The sequence below is a fragment of the Puntigrus tetrazona genome, chromosome 1 (genome assembly GCF_018831695.1).
Source record: "Puntigrus tetrazona isolate hp1 chromosome 1, ASM1883169v1, whole genome shotgun sequence".
Taxonomy (NCBI): domain Eukaryota; kingdom Metazoa; phylum Chordata; class Actinopteri; order Cypriniformes; family Cyprinidae; genus Puntigrus; species Puntigrus tetrazona.
Window position 1 is genome coordinate 22636491 of NC_056699.1, and position 14675 is coordinate 22651165.

Here is a 14675-nt window from a genome sequence, read left to right on the forward strand (position 1 = left end):
TGTGTGTGTGTGTGTAAGAGAGAGAGAGATGATGAAAGGATGTTTAAAATGGGTCACATGATCATTGGTTTGAACTGACCTGAGTTGCACCATCGTTCTCAAGTGATTAAAAAATTCCCGCTTTCTGGTAAATTCGTGGTCACATGCTCGCTTTAGCATTTGTTTCCCTCAAATGCGCTGATTGACTGTATTCAGGCTTCTTTCCCTAAAGATGATTAAATAAAAAATGTTTAGGTTGTTTGAAACAGTAATGCTTCAGATTCATGTTCAGTTGACAGAACTATCTGTGAAAAAAAAAAAATCTACAGCTATAGAAGAATTACAGGAAAACATCTATTATGAAAGACAATTTCCTCTTAAGATACAAAGAATCATGTGCTTTCCTAAAAGTGTCTCTCAGTAAAAATTCATCCTTGCCTTGTGACTCAAATGAGCACAAGACTTTGTTTGAAAGACGTTCTTATACACTTACACCTGAAATGCCACAATATAAAGACTAATAAAATAAACCATAGTCTTAACGCCTAATGAGGTTACATGCAGAAAAAGAAATGATAACGATAATAATAATAATATAATAATAGTGTTCCTCAGGGGCAGAGTCTCAAAAGTATAATCAGATTATATTCAGACTAATAATTATTTATTTTTTTACATATATATTACATACACATATTCTATATTATATTATATTATATTATATTATATTATATTATAGTATAGTGTGTGTGTACATTTCACATAATAGGCCTGATGGTGGCACTTGGGTTTTGTTTAACCAACACTGACAGTTTCATTAAAAGGTAAAACGTATGTCAATATATGCAATAAGTAAATATGAGTAAATTAAATACTATTTCCAATGAATATAACAACTTCTACTTTAGCAAATTTCAGGTTTGTTTATAAAAAAAATAAAGTAAAAATACCTGCAAGCAGGAAGTAGCTACCCAGTTTAAGTTAAAATTAAACGGTTATTTGCTGCTGTTTTGTACACATTGTCATAATTATAATTCATGTGCATTTTGTTTTATTGAGCACAATATTATTGTTGGTAATAGTTGTTGAGTGGCACATTTCGATAATTTTGAAAAAAGCTAATTTTGATCATTTCGGAAATATTCATGCCTGAGAATATTAAATAATAAAGGATAATGATAATAAAATAATTCAATGTAATTATTTATAAATTATTATATTTTATTTAATATAATATTGATAATAATGTTGGCTATATGTCAGTTAGCTTGAAATAATTAAACCTAGTTCACCTTTTTTCATAGTATAAGGTGATTCTTGAATTTACTTTTAACTTTACTGTAAAAGTCCTCAATTTCTCTACAACAAATATGATGTTAGTTATCCCATCAAAAGCTACACTTATCCCATCATGATCACTGGATTTGTTGGATACACAGTATGTTAAGTAATTTGCACACAATCCTGTTATTTTATCGTAAGCATCGGTTTCATTTTCTGCTGAATGGCCGAGGGAGAACCAGAGCCTGTCAGAAACAGGATGTCTGAGTGAGTGAACACACTCCTGCTTTCCTCATTACAGCTGCACTACATGCATATCCTGATGTATCCTGTCCCTCTAGACTCTGCATTTATCTCAATCAATAGGCCTGGAGGCTATTTTTACTCTCATCTGCCAGTATGTGTTACTCACACAACGTTATTAAACATTTTATTGTTTTAATAATGTTTGTCATCAACACTTATTTTTCATTTAAGTTTGTTTATACCCTCATTTCCTCCTCATAAATGGAAAATACATCTGTGCTTAATGATCAACTCGATGTGTTGCTGTTATTATAATATGTGGGTTTGTGTACTGTGTATATTTTTGTATATATAAGCACACACACAGGCATGTATATATTTCAGAAAAAGATATAGATTATTTATACATTAAAAATATTTAATAAATTATATGAATATAAATATAGATGTGTAAATATGTTCAAAATATATACTGTATGGATATGTATTTACATCTACATAATATCATTTTTTAGATTTTTATTCATGATTAATCATTTGCCAGCACTAATATTTTTATTTTATTATTAATAATAATGTTGGTATTATTTATATTCTATTTTTAATATTTGGAATTTGTTTTTATATTTGACATTTTTAGTCTAATTGTAATTTATACAAAAAATTATTATTTTTTTATATATATTACTAATCAAGTTAATTGAAGTTAATTGAAGTACATTAGTACTAATCAATAAAATCTATTCTTATTATAGACTTAAATTGTACTACGTCGTAATGGTTTATACTTGGTTATTTAGCCATATGTATGTTATGTAACTGTGTACATTTTAGAGCTGTTCTAGCCCAGAGGATCTAGCTCAGTGGCATAGTGTTACTGATCAAGCACAGAAAGGGCCATTGTGTTTGTCTTTATAAAAGTGAAGCCCTGTCTCTCTTAAATAATCTGTAGTGTGTGAGTGTCTCAGACGAGCATGGAGTGGGTATATATAGCCGGACACAAGATCTAAGAGAAGAGAGCCAGGGGATTTCCAGCAAGAGTGTCTAGAACTTGACCTGCATTTTAAAGTCCTCCTGTTGTATGCGGCCTGTGACCTTCAGGCTGTGAGAGAGCCTTGAGCTGAAGATTGCGTGTCACAAAAGTCACAATGAACATATACTTTCCCAGACAGCAGCAGCCCAGATATACCTTGCTTGTAAACTTATCTGTGATATTGTTTGAAAATATAGCGCAGCGCATTCAAATGCATTGTAAGTAACCAAGGTGCTCTAAGAATAGAGTGCTCACCAAAAAAAAAAACGCATCTTAAAGTATCTCTAAATATATTCTCCAGTTTATCTAACATTGGCAGTCTTTGCTGCTGTTCAACTATTTTGTAAGCATAAAAAGTTCATTTTGATGTGTCTAAATCTGTTTTGTTTCCGTTGATAGCTCTCTCTCTCTCACACACACACACACACACACACACACACACACACACACACACACACACAGTCGCTCACTCTCTCTCTCAAGCTGAAGGGTTTTGAGTTCCATCAAAGGCTTTGCTGAACTATAGAGCTGTTTAATTCACAGCAGCAGACTCTGTCTATGCACCGACTCCAGCCACAAACAGGTGGTGTGTGTGTGTGTGTGTGTCTTTTTCCCAGGCTCTTTGTGAATACAAAATACAGACGTACAGCGCCTTTCACTCTGCTCTTATGGATTGCTTTGCTTGGTTTCTCATATAAAAGATGTTGAACTGGGTGTGTGTGTGGCATCCCTGCAGCTCTATGGCAGTACACTATGCAAAGAAAGAAAAATAAATACATTTATATATATATATATATATATATATATATATATATATATATATATATATATATATATATATATATATATATATATATATATATATATATATATATATATATATATGTATATATGTATATGTATATATATGTGTATATGTATACTGTGTATATATATATATGTATATTTATGTTTTTATGTTTTATGTGTATTTTTTTTTGTTTTTTTTTTAAATGATGTATCTTTCAAAATTATTCAGTCGATTTGAGCATTAAACTGTTATTTCATTACACACAGATGACCGAGATCCATAAATACTGTAACAAATTAATTGCTCAGTGTTGGTTATTTATAGTTAATGAATTAACTAATACAATAACTAATGCATTAACTAATAGGATCTTGTTACAAAGTTATTTAAAAGGTTTGTGTTAAGTTAATGACCATACACTGTCACTTTCATGTAATTTTGTTTTTACAAATTTTTACAAATACAAATAGCTATTTAAATGGGAAATTCAAGATGAAAGTTAAGTTACTATTGGACTAGTATGCATTTGGATTTTCACAGTACAGTGTCAAACTAACTAAAATAACAAAAAAAATGTAAAGCAATTATTAAAAGAGGAAAAAGTACAGTTGAGTAAACATCCCAATTATTAAACATATTTTAGTATAAATGGCTTGAGTATCATGATAGATGGAGTAATGTAGTTTTAGTGCTCCGCCTCTCTGTCCGGCCCCAGTGTTTTGATTGGCTGTCTATTATTAATCCACAGGGCCCTGGCAGAGTAACAGAGAAAACTGCTGTCTCTCTCTCTCTCTCTCTCTCTCTCTCTCTCAAACCTGTTAGAGGCAGGACGATTAGAGAGTGTGTGTGCGTATGTCAGAGCTTATCCTCTCACTCACACACACACACACACACACACAGGTTGCTACAGAATTGCATTCTGGTTTGTTTGAGCGGCTGCCCCGGGGCTTTTCCTCCCTTTAACTCCACCGTCTGTTGCTTCCACCTGCACGTGTGTGTGTGTGGCAGAGTAACCTGATGCTGGTGGAGTTTGAGTGTTGGAGATGAGGACATGTGAAGTGCGCTGACGGACAGTTTAGCCTCGGTAATGCGTGGCAGCTTACGTGAGTCCTGCGGGAGGATGAAGCCCCAGAGATAGAGGCACCTGAGACGGGAGGGTGGCCGGGAAAGGTGCACTCTGAGCAGGATGGAACTCAATCGAGTGTCCCTGCTCTGCCAGGACATTACCAGACTATGGCTGCAACTCAAAGTGTTGACAGGTAGGAGACTAAACTAGTCTTTATAGTCGTGTAACCAGGTAAATGTATTGAACCAGGTCAGATACGACTAGTTTGATGTTTTGTTTTGGGGATTTTCTGGTGTATTTATGTTTACATTTATTCAAAGCTTAATAAACATTCTCAAAATAAAGGTTCTTCATTGATATTGGTGGGTTCTAGAAGAACCTTTAACATCCATGGAACCTTTCCTTTCCACAAAAGATTCTTTGTAAGGGAAAAAGCTTCTTTAGAATAGTTTTTTAAAGTACTGTTATTTGAAAGGTTCTTATCCGTATTTGAAATCCAAAATGGTTCTTCTATGGCAGAAGAGCCCCATTAATTTATAAGAGAATAGGAAAACATTTTAGTGACCTTTTATCCCTGTTCTGATTATGCTGTGTATGTAGATAATAGATTATTAAGTGTTTAATTGTTTGGTTTAATGCACCTATATGTTTTTACATTGTACTTATATTTTTAAAAATAAATATATGTAATTACATTTATAAATTCACCATTGACTCATCCCTTACACCTAAAGCTGTCCATACCACAACCTGTCCCTAACCTTACCCGTATCCCACCTCAGTAGGAGCAGAAGTGTTTTGCAATTCAATATGAACACAATATTGTACATTGTACATATTTTGTGACGCAAGTACAGAGTACTTAAGGCCACCTAATATAAAATGTGACCCTATTTTTTTTTTTTTAATACAAAACAAATATATAAAATCTGTCTGAAATCTCTGTTTGCTTACATTTTAAACTTTGCCACAATTCGTTGATTTTCAAGTTTAAACGCGACCCTGAATTTGAACGTAAACTCCCCCCTCCTTTTTTTGCACTCTCAGATCGTGAGAAGCGTATTGTCTGTCGGTCAACGGTTTGTAACAGTTTCAGCCAAGCTCATATGGACAACTTTTGCCACCAGTCTGGGTTTATGCCAACTTCCAGAACCCAGTTGGACTGGCACCAAAATGTTGTTTCAGATTCAAAGCTTTGCTTTAAGCCTGTCAATATACGCAGTGATCGGATTTCTTAGCTGTGAAAGCTCATCGCGGGCACAAAGTATTTGTGTGCAAGTAATGGCACATCAGAAGATATTTGCTTATTAAATCTAGACTGGCTTGCTGTCAGTGTAACTATGACCTGAGGCTATACTATATAAGACACTGTCAATTGAAATTAGTTTAGTGTGAATGGAAAATGTTAGGTCATGTTGGGTGCTCAATCAGATGTGAACTCAAATATGAGTTTTTAGCTCAGCTTTTCTTTTATGTAACTGAAAGAACTGAAAGCAGCTTTAATAGGGGTCAAACTTTAGCAGTTTTAAGTGCTGCAAGGTGTAGGCTATTTTCTTTACTGTTTGTAGCGTGTCTGTCTGATATTACGAGTATGTGGAGTGTGACTTTTTATGTGCAGCAGGATGCATAAAGTTATATCTTTTAAGAGGGTGTGTACGATTTGAGATATGATATTAAGTGTGTTCTTTCACACAATTTTTTCTGGATTAAATTTGAATGTCGTTTGCCAAAGCAAAAGCTGCCGCCACAATGTCAGGCTGTTGTGGATCGAAGCCAGGGCATTCCTATGCTGTTGCTAAGGTGAGAGGTTTTTAGCATGTTGCTGTGTGGTTGCAAGGGTGCTCGGGCTGGTCAAAAATGCACCCTGGTACCTAAATAATTTTTAAAAAATCACTTTTTAAGTAACGGCTCACCTCTTTTAAACAAGTCCTACAATATGAGACATAAAAAAAAAACCTGACGTGGGATTGGTTATACAATTTTTTACAACTGTTGGTGTTTGAATATATTAGAAAATGTACTTTATTCCTGTGATGCAAAGCTGAAATTCAGCATTATTATTCCAGGTTTCAGTATAACATGATTCTTCAGAAATCATTTTAAAATGCTGATTTGCTGCTAAAGAAGCATTTATCATTAATGTTGAAAACTTTGAAAATTTTGTGTTTAGGATTTTGGTAAAAGTGGTGACTTTTCAAATGCTTTGATGGCTAGAACACAGAACACAGGTGTTTTTTTGTATCAAAGTCTTTACTGTCTATTTTGATCAGTTTAATGCATCTTTGACTAATCTTAATAATTAAACAACCTTTGCAGTGTATTTACAGTAGGTTTACAGTATGAGCAGCTGTACTAGTGTTGCATTTTGTATTTTATATTTTCTTCTGGTTGACTTCATGACAATTTCACTCATTTTTTTTTTTTTTTTTTTTGTAACCATCTGTCTCTATTCGTCTGGTGTGGTTGTTGTCTTGTGTGTCCAACCACTTTGGTTTCGCTGGCCACCAAGTCCAGAAACATTTGCTCTCCAATATCGTCACTGAGAGCGAAAATAGAAAATTGTAAAATCATACCCCATAATCAGTAACACGCTGCATTTATATAATTCTGAGGCTCTGATCAGCGTGTTTTTAAATACTCTTTCAAAGAGAAGTCTCTGAACTTTAGTGGCCTCGGTTTGTTTTTGTTCCATTTCAGACCCCAATAATCTGATATACATTCAATTAAACTGTTAAAAAGACGGGCACTGGAATGTAAAGAATTTGACCCACTTGTTGCCCATTTGTTGTTGGTGTAGGGGGCTGCGTGTGTGTGTGTGTGTGTGTGTGTGTGTGTGTGTGTGCGCTTCTGCTTTGTATTCTTTCAGCCTAACAGATGGAGACTCTGTGTAGTGTAAGATAAGATGTCAAATGTTTGTGCATGAACACACACACACACCCTAGTTTATTCTGCTAGCCACACACACAGCTGGCCTTTCAGTTAGCAGTTGGTGTGATTGTATAATTGATATGGCACTGTTCACATTTGTCCATATAGCTGGAGCCAGACCTCATGTCTGCATAGATCACACACACCGTTACAGCGCCCTCATGACACTTGACCATGTGCACTGTTAATAAGCCATTTGGGACTTTATTCATTACGTTGTTTGTGTGTGTTGAGTGTGTAAATAATGAGCTGGTGCATAGTTTTGTGTGCTAAAGATCTGAGAAGCAATTTGTGTGTGAGTGTTATGATAACGTAGGGGCTTAATGGTGTTATTGTGTTCTGTGGAACTTTCCTTTATAGCTAAATTGAATGTTCTAAAAGAGCTTCGAAACATGAATTTTGCAATGATGTTATTTCCTGTTTATTTCTGCGAAGCTGTTTTGCTACAGAACAGTCTGTATAAAGCATTACATTACACGTTTTATAAAGTATTATAAAATAATGAGACTTTATGGTTAAGGATCGGGGCATTGCAAAGACAGATTGATGTTTGGTGAATCATCTTAAAAGGACCGTATATGAAAATGTCTAAATTGTGAATACAAAAGTCCGTTTAGTCCATTTAATGAAAGCCAGGGGTGCTCAAAATTAAATGTTTGTACTGTATGGACAAAAATAACACTGATTACCATTTTTACAAAATAGATTTTGTGATCCATAGAATAAAAAATAATTATGTAAATTTTGAATAAAATAAGAGTCAGTAAATACCAGAATTTAATTTTTTTTTGGTGAACTATTCCTTTTAGAATTTGGTCTACTGTGTGATTTGAAGACTAATACAAAAGTAATAGAAGCGACTAATAACATGTGGCTTTGTTCTATGTTTTTAACTGTTGTTCTGGAACATTCATTGTATATTATCCTTTTGAAATGTATTCTAAACAAAAAAGAAGCTCATAGAATACATAAGGCTTGTAGTTATTATGGAAATCACAATGAGATGGGTGTGATTCCTTTGTAAAGGAAGATGTCATGCTTACAGTGTGTGTGTGCATGTGTGTAACTGCCTGGCAGTACTGTCTAGCGTAGCAGTAATGGTTTATATTGCACTCCTATGTGTTTTAACCTGGACTGGTTCTTTGTAGTTGAGACAGGCTCGGACTTGACACAGCGAAAGAGGTCTTTAACAAAAACCGCAACATGCGTTTAACCTTGACTGCTTGCACAGACATGAAGAACAAAGAGGATGTTAACATCAAGCATGTATGTGTCTGTGCATTGGTATGCGTCTTGTTTTTCCATCTCAGCTGTTAGAGCAATACTGAGGTTTAATGCCACTGGATCCAGCACTCTGCTGTAAATAATGCAGAGAGCGGACACAACCGCAGAGACACGGAAAACATGTTGTCCTTGTTCTCCTGCACCAGGAAACAGAGTTCCACAAGAGGTGAGATCTTGAGGCTCACAACTGGATTTTTTTTTTTTTATAATAGCTGAATATTGCATATTAGTGAAGAATTTGGATCCTGCTTATCATAAACTACAATATATAAGAGCATCAGGGTGTCAGTGAGACAAGACCGGTCTGGCAGGGAATCAGCACTTTTAAGTAAATTAAAGAAAAACTAAAACATAACCTTATTTTGTAAATATTAATTTTTTTTAATTTACAAATACAATAGTCTTTTTACACTAGTCATAGTACAGCTTCAATATCATTACAAAAAGGCAATCTGTTTGTTATGCTTTTATTGAACTAAAGACAGCTAGCAGTTTCTTGAGATGAAGATGTGTCTTTTATTACTGGGACCTTTTATGCTACAGTCCAAACTCATATCTTCAATCACTTTGAGGTAGCAGTCACGGCTCAGTCCATCCGAGTGGCATTAAAAATGTAAGGCCTTGTAAAGAATACTCGTCTACCCGTTGAATGGCATTAAAATGAGAGCGTCTGCCCTTCCCCCGGTTCTTCTGAATGCTAGCACCCCGCGCTCCGATGCTGAATCGCTTTGTCAATGTGCGGTTGGCGTTCTTGGCGACTGTGCAGAGCCCTGGGCCGTTTCTATAGCCCTGTTATTGCCGCTTTAGTTTTGCGGATGTGTGAGAGGATGTTTTGTATTGAGTGGAGGCTCTGTGCCGTAGCTTTGTTGATTAAACACCAAGAGATGAGATGGTGAATGAAACGTTGGACGTTGCTCAAGCTTCTTTCTCATGAGCCCAGCTGAGGCGACAGTGACAAGACTAAACTCGTCCCCCTCGATCTCAACGGCCTGGTATTGTTTAACAGGAGTGATGGGATCCATGTAAATGAGAAACCACATCCGGTCATTGTATGGAGGATAAAATCTTAAAATCTCTTAAAATCGTTGTTTTTGTTGTAGGCAGTTTTGGCTTTCGCCAAAGAACATTTGACCCAAAATCTGCAATTCTCTAAAGACCATTTATGCTCTCCAAGGCTCTATTTATTTATTTAATATATAGATTTTTACACTAAGCAATGATTAATCGCATCACTTTGAGTACAAAATGTATATTTATATATTTATTAAAAATGTATATTGTATATTTATTATCTACGTTTAAATACAGCTTCCTAGAAGAACCTAACATTTATGTAAACAGTGGATGCAGATTTTATTTTTCAGGGTTTGTTGACGAGTGTTTTATACATGAGGCCTAGTTCGACGCTGTGTTTGCACATCATTTGATACTGTGAGATGGAGAGGATGGGGCCAGCTAAAAGAGGTCCCAGTCATAATTCAGAACTGCAGATGTTTAAAGTCCTTCAATTTTGTTGACGGTCAGCGCAAGTGACTCTTTAGCTCCACACACGCGGCACCCCTCCAGGAGCTCGGCTTTTTCTGCAAAGAATAGTAAAGCTGTGTCTTTCTTTCATGAATATAATAAAACTAAAGACTTTTTGGAGATATGAAGGATGCAGTACTTTTCTATAGGTACTCAAGATCAGCATGAGGTAAAACTGCATGTTATGTCCCCTTTAAATGTATATTTGCATGTTTATGTGCTTAAATATAAATAATAAAAGTCTTTTTTTCTATTACTTATTTATTACATGATTACATATTCTTTTTCATCGTTTTAGTGTTTCTTTTTGAAATGACCTGACACTTAAATATATGGAAGCGGCTATTTGCACTGCAGTAAGTGTAAGTAGCGATAGAGGCTATTTACACAAAAAGCAAATAGCAATAGATGTTACTGTTTACTGTGGTACATGTTTTACCCTCTACACAACTGAAGCTGGAAGTTTTGTAGTGTTGTCTAGCCCAATCACATGTTGGTGGGCGGAGATAGTGTAAATAGCCTCTGCCAACAAGGTGGGCTGTTTGCACTTAGTGTAAATAAACTCTCTGTAAATATATTCTGAATATCTTCCAGTTTTGTGAACATTCACACAACGTCATTAGTCGGGTTGCAACACTGGATTTACAAAAACCATTTCAAGTTTGAGAAGTGTTTAAACATTGCTCCCACTACTGATGAATGCATTCATTTTTATATGAATTATTTAACCGTATATATATCTATGTCCTTGTAAGGCTTTTGACTTTCAAACACGTTAAACTGCATGCATTCACATTGTTTCTTATTTATAGGTAGTACAAGCATTTCCAGACGATTTTCACTTTAAGTACCACTGAGATTTTAAAATAAATATTTTAGTATCGTATTTGCATGTTCATGATTCTCTGATGTTGTAATGAAGTAATGAACATATTGAATTAAAGGTGTAATGGATTGTTAACTACAATGTTTGTCATGTCATTTAGCAATTAGTAGGTAATCTACCCAGCTCTGCGTGCTTACGTGCTTGTAAAATCTGTAATGCATTCGAGTATGTTCTTTATTGTGAATATTTTCACGGATGAAGGGGTTCCTGGCATTGCTCTGTCTCTGTGTCATGTGCCCTGTCGCCGTGACTACATTCACAATGTAACAGCCTCTCATACCTAATTGCTTAAATGCATAATAGTGTTTGGAATACAATCCAATTTGAAACACAGAGAAACTTGTCATGGAGAGCCTGGACATAAATTCCCTCGACTTGTTTTTTTTAGTCTTTCTATTTTTATCATTCAGCTCAGATGGTATCTATGTGATGCTGAAGTACCTGTAGAATGAACCTTTAAGCCCAAAGCAACAAATGATGAATACACGAGACGAACTTCAGGTGTACAAATAATCCTGGGTGTTTCCTAAGGCTTGTACTGAATTTCATCCAGAAAAGCGAAGAATACTCGTCTTTGTTGGTCACACCTTCTCTTCAGGTTAGCTCTGCCAATCTTTCAGTACCATAATCTTATCTTAACCCCACAAGCTCAGTTTTTAACCTGGGCTGGGGCAGCTGTATCTGAAGTCACGGTCACTGAGATCAGGAATCCCACGGTGATCTTAATCTGAATGCGATCTGCGCCACAAGCCGGGCTTTTACCAGCTCGCTGTCTGTGTTACCAGGGTAGATAAAGGATTAACAGCTCTGGCTTTATCTGCTAGCATCTGTTTTTTGGCGTGGTGTGGTGTTGGGAATGGTGAAAACAGGTGCCCGTCTGTGATCAGTGACGTCAGGAGTGGAGCGGTGGGAAAAGAAGAGGAGTGTTTCGATCAGTTATTGACCTTTTGGGGGCTGAACTTTCAGGTTCGTGGGAGTGCGCTTATGTGGTCCAACAAATGAAGGCTTTGAGGAATGCTGAACCTTTATTTAAAGAGCATGCACAATGTCATTGAACTTTACGGAAACTTAATAACAGGGTGAGTAGCCGGAGTGTTTTTCTGTAATGTTGTAATGGGTCTTACGTCACTGTCCTTCTGACTTCAAAGAGGCCTTATCTTCTCCTGAAGGCTTCTCCACTGTACTCCACGGTTTTCAAAGAAGGGCATTTCCTGCGCGAGGACATTAGATTAATGATCGCTTTGTCAGATGTGCTGTTTCTTACAGACAATATAATATAGAACAGTATAATCTTGTAATGGAAATCACAGTGAACATTGTTGATGGGTAGAGTGCCCAAAATGGACACATGGCAGTGTCAGATGCGAGTAAACATGGGTTTTGATTTAAATAATTTATCGAAAATGAATACTTTTAAATATTTTTTTCATTTTTAATAATACGTGATGTTTTCTAAACTGATTTCGGGAGGAGCACGTTCAGATAATTAACGCAGCCTGTTAATCATTAGTGATTACAACGTTTATCCAATCAGCACACAAGTAATCTTCTCTAAAAACCAAGCACAGTCTTTATCTCGACTCTCAGCAGTAAGGTTTCAGCAGAAGCCAATATTCTCTTTCTAGATTCCACCTTAACAAAACGTCTTTCGTATGATGTTCAGCACCCCTCTAATATTAAGTTTTTCTTTTTGGGGATCATAAACACTCGTATCTGGCTGCTGTCCAGTTCTAAAAAGCACTTGAGAACGGGCCTCGGGCACAGAGGTCTTGTCGAGCTCGGAGCCCTCTCTCTGGACAGCACGCCAAATACACATAACTTTTCTCAGTTTAATTATATGCAAGTATGTTTCAATTCACTTTTTGATCTGTAATACTATGATTTATTTATTTTATTTTTTTGTACAAGTTCAAAATGATTAGCATTGTTTATTGTATTTGTTATTTGCTTTTGTTACTGTTGGTTTATTTCTCATTTGTTTTGGTTGATTATTGTTTGTTGTAACTGCATTTTTTTTCTCATTTTTTTTTTCTGCATTTGCTTTTGTTTAGTTTGGTTTGTTTTCTTTTGCTATTTGTTTCATTTTTGTTCATCTGTTTTGTTTGGTTCATTAGTTTTTTTTTTTAACCACCCTAACCTGCATTTGTCTTGTGTGCTTTCTAACATTTGTATAGATCAAGCAAACTGAGCAATGAATTTCTTTAAAGCCTTTGCAGCAAAACTAATGGAAAAAGAAATTGATGAAATCAGTAAGCCCACAGTACTGTGAGTGGAATGTTTATCTGTGACCTACTTAAATACTCAGCTATTGCTGAGTTCAAGAGCTCTAATTCAGATTCCTTAAGGTCCCAAGCATCTCAGTAACAGCAGGGAAGACGGATGAAAGTGTGTATGGCTGTGTATGGCTCTCTTGCCATAGATCATGTGTTCTTAGTTTGTTTTGGATTTTGTTTTGACTTCACATTTATGCAGATCAACGTGTGTTCAGATTCTGACCTGTACCATAAGAAGAGCATTTCTACAAGTCATATAGTCTGAGCGTGAGAGACACGTGCCGCACTACAGCAGTGACTCATACACACACCACAGAAAAGCTGCTTACAATAATCCATCATCTCCTGGTGCTCTGAGAAGATACTTTCTTCCTCTTTTCTCTGTTTTTACCTTCTTATCTCCACCCAACCATCCATTCGTTCAACTTCTCTTCCGTCTTTAAATGCATTCAAACTCTCTTCCATCCAATCTCATCTGCATCCATTCATTCAGCTGCTCTTCTCTGCATTATCACCTAGAAACACATAAAGAACATTAAGTGACATTCCTGTGTCTTTTTCCTTGTTTATGGTGAAACGATTGCTAACCAAATTTCTGTTTTCCCCCACAGATGAGATTATGCAGCAGGAGAGCAGTCCTCTGTGTGCCGCAGACATCAGCCCAGACCTCAGGAAACAGTTTGCCTTCCTGTCAGGTGAGTCTCCTACACAATCAATACCAGAATGCTTTGCCAATAAAGGGCTCACTATGAACGATTTGGAAACTTCATAAAAACGATCAGCTTACATTTACAACAAAACATTAATAACTCAAAGAAACATCATTAACATGTTATCACCTTTACATGGATGACAATATTATTACATTTCAGAATACTTTTACATATTTTTTAAATGTAATGCAAAGATGCATTTTTAGTGCAATTACTGCAGCTTCCATTGTCACATGATCCTTCAGAAATCAGTTTAAAATGGGTGTGCTGCTTAATATTTTTGTGGAAGCTGGCACTATTTTTTTTCTGGATTCTTAGAAAAAAAAAAAAAAAAAAAAATATATATATATATATATATATATATATATATATATATATATATAATAATAAATAATTTATTATTTTAAAATACATTATTTCTTTTTTATATTATTTTTTAATATATATATATATATATATATATATATATATATATATATATATATATATATATATATATATATATATATATATAAATCTGTTGACATTTTAACATTATTAAATGTTTTGCTGTTTCTTTGGCCAATGTAATGCATCTTTGCATAATAAAGGTAATTTTTAAAAATCGTGCCAACCCCATATGTTTGAAAAACAGCATAGTTGTGTAAATAATGTATGTAAAATTAATTTACT

General features: G+C 35.2%; 1 protein-coding gene across 13 annotated transcripts in view; it reads left to right on the forward strand.

Annotated features, from left to right (window-relative positions):
• The window catches only part of mcf2la (mcf.2 cell line derived transforming sequence-like a), a 61067-nt gene that overhangs the window by 12939 nt on the left and 33453 nt on the right, over positions 1-14675 (forward strand). For 11 of the 13 annotated variants that reach the window (XM_043237653.1, XM_043237660.1, XM_043237681.1 and 8 more), the window contains one exon: positions 13902-13985. In XM_043237653.1, the coding sequence (XP_043093588.1) occupies positions 13902-13985 (84 nt within the window). Of the gene's footprint in view, positions 1-4219; positions 4589-13901; positions 13986-14675 lie in introns of those variants that run through there. The other 2 variants (XM_043237694.1, XM_043237755.1) reach the window with 1 other exon arrangement.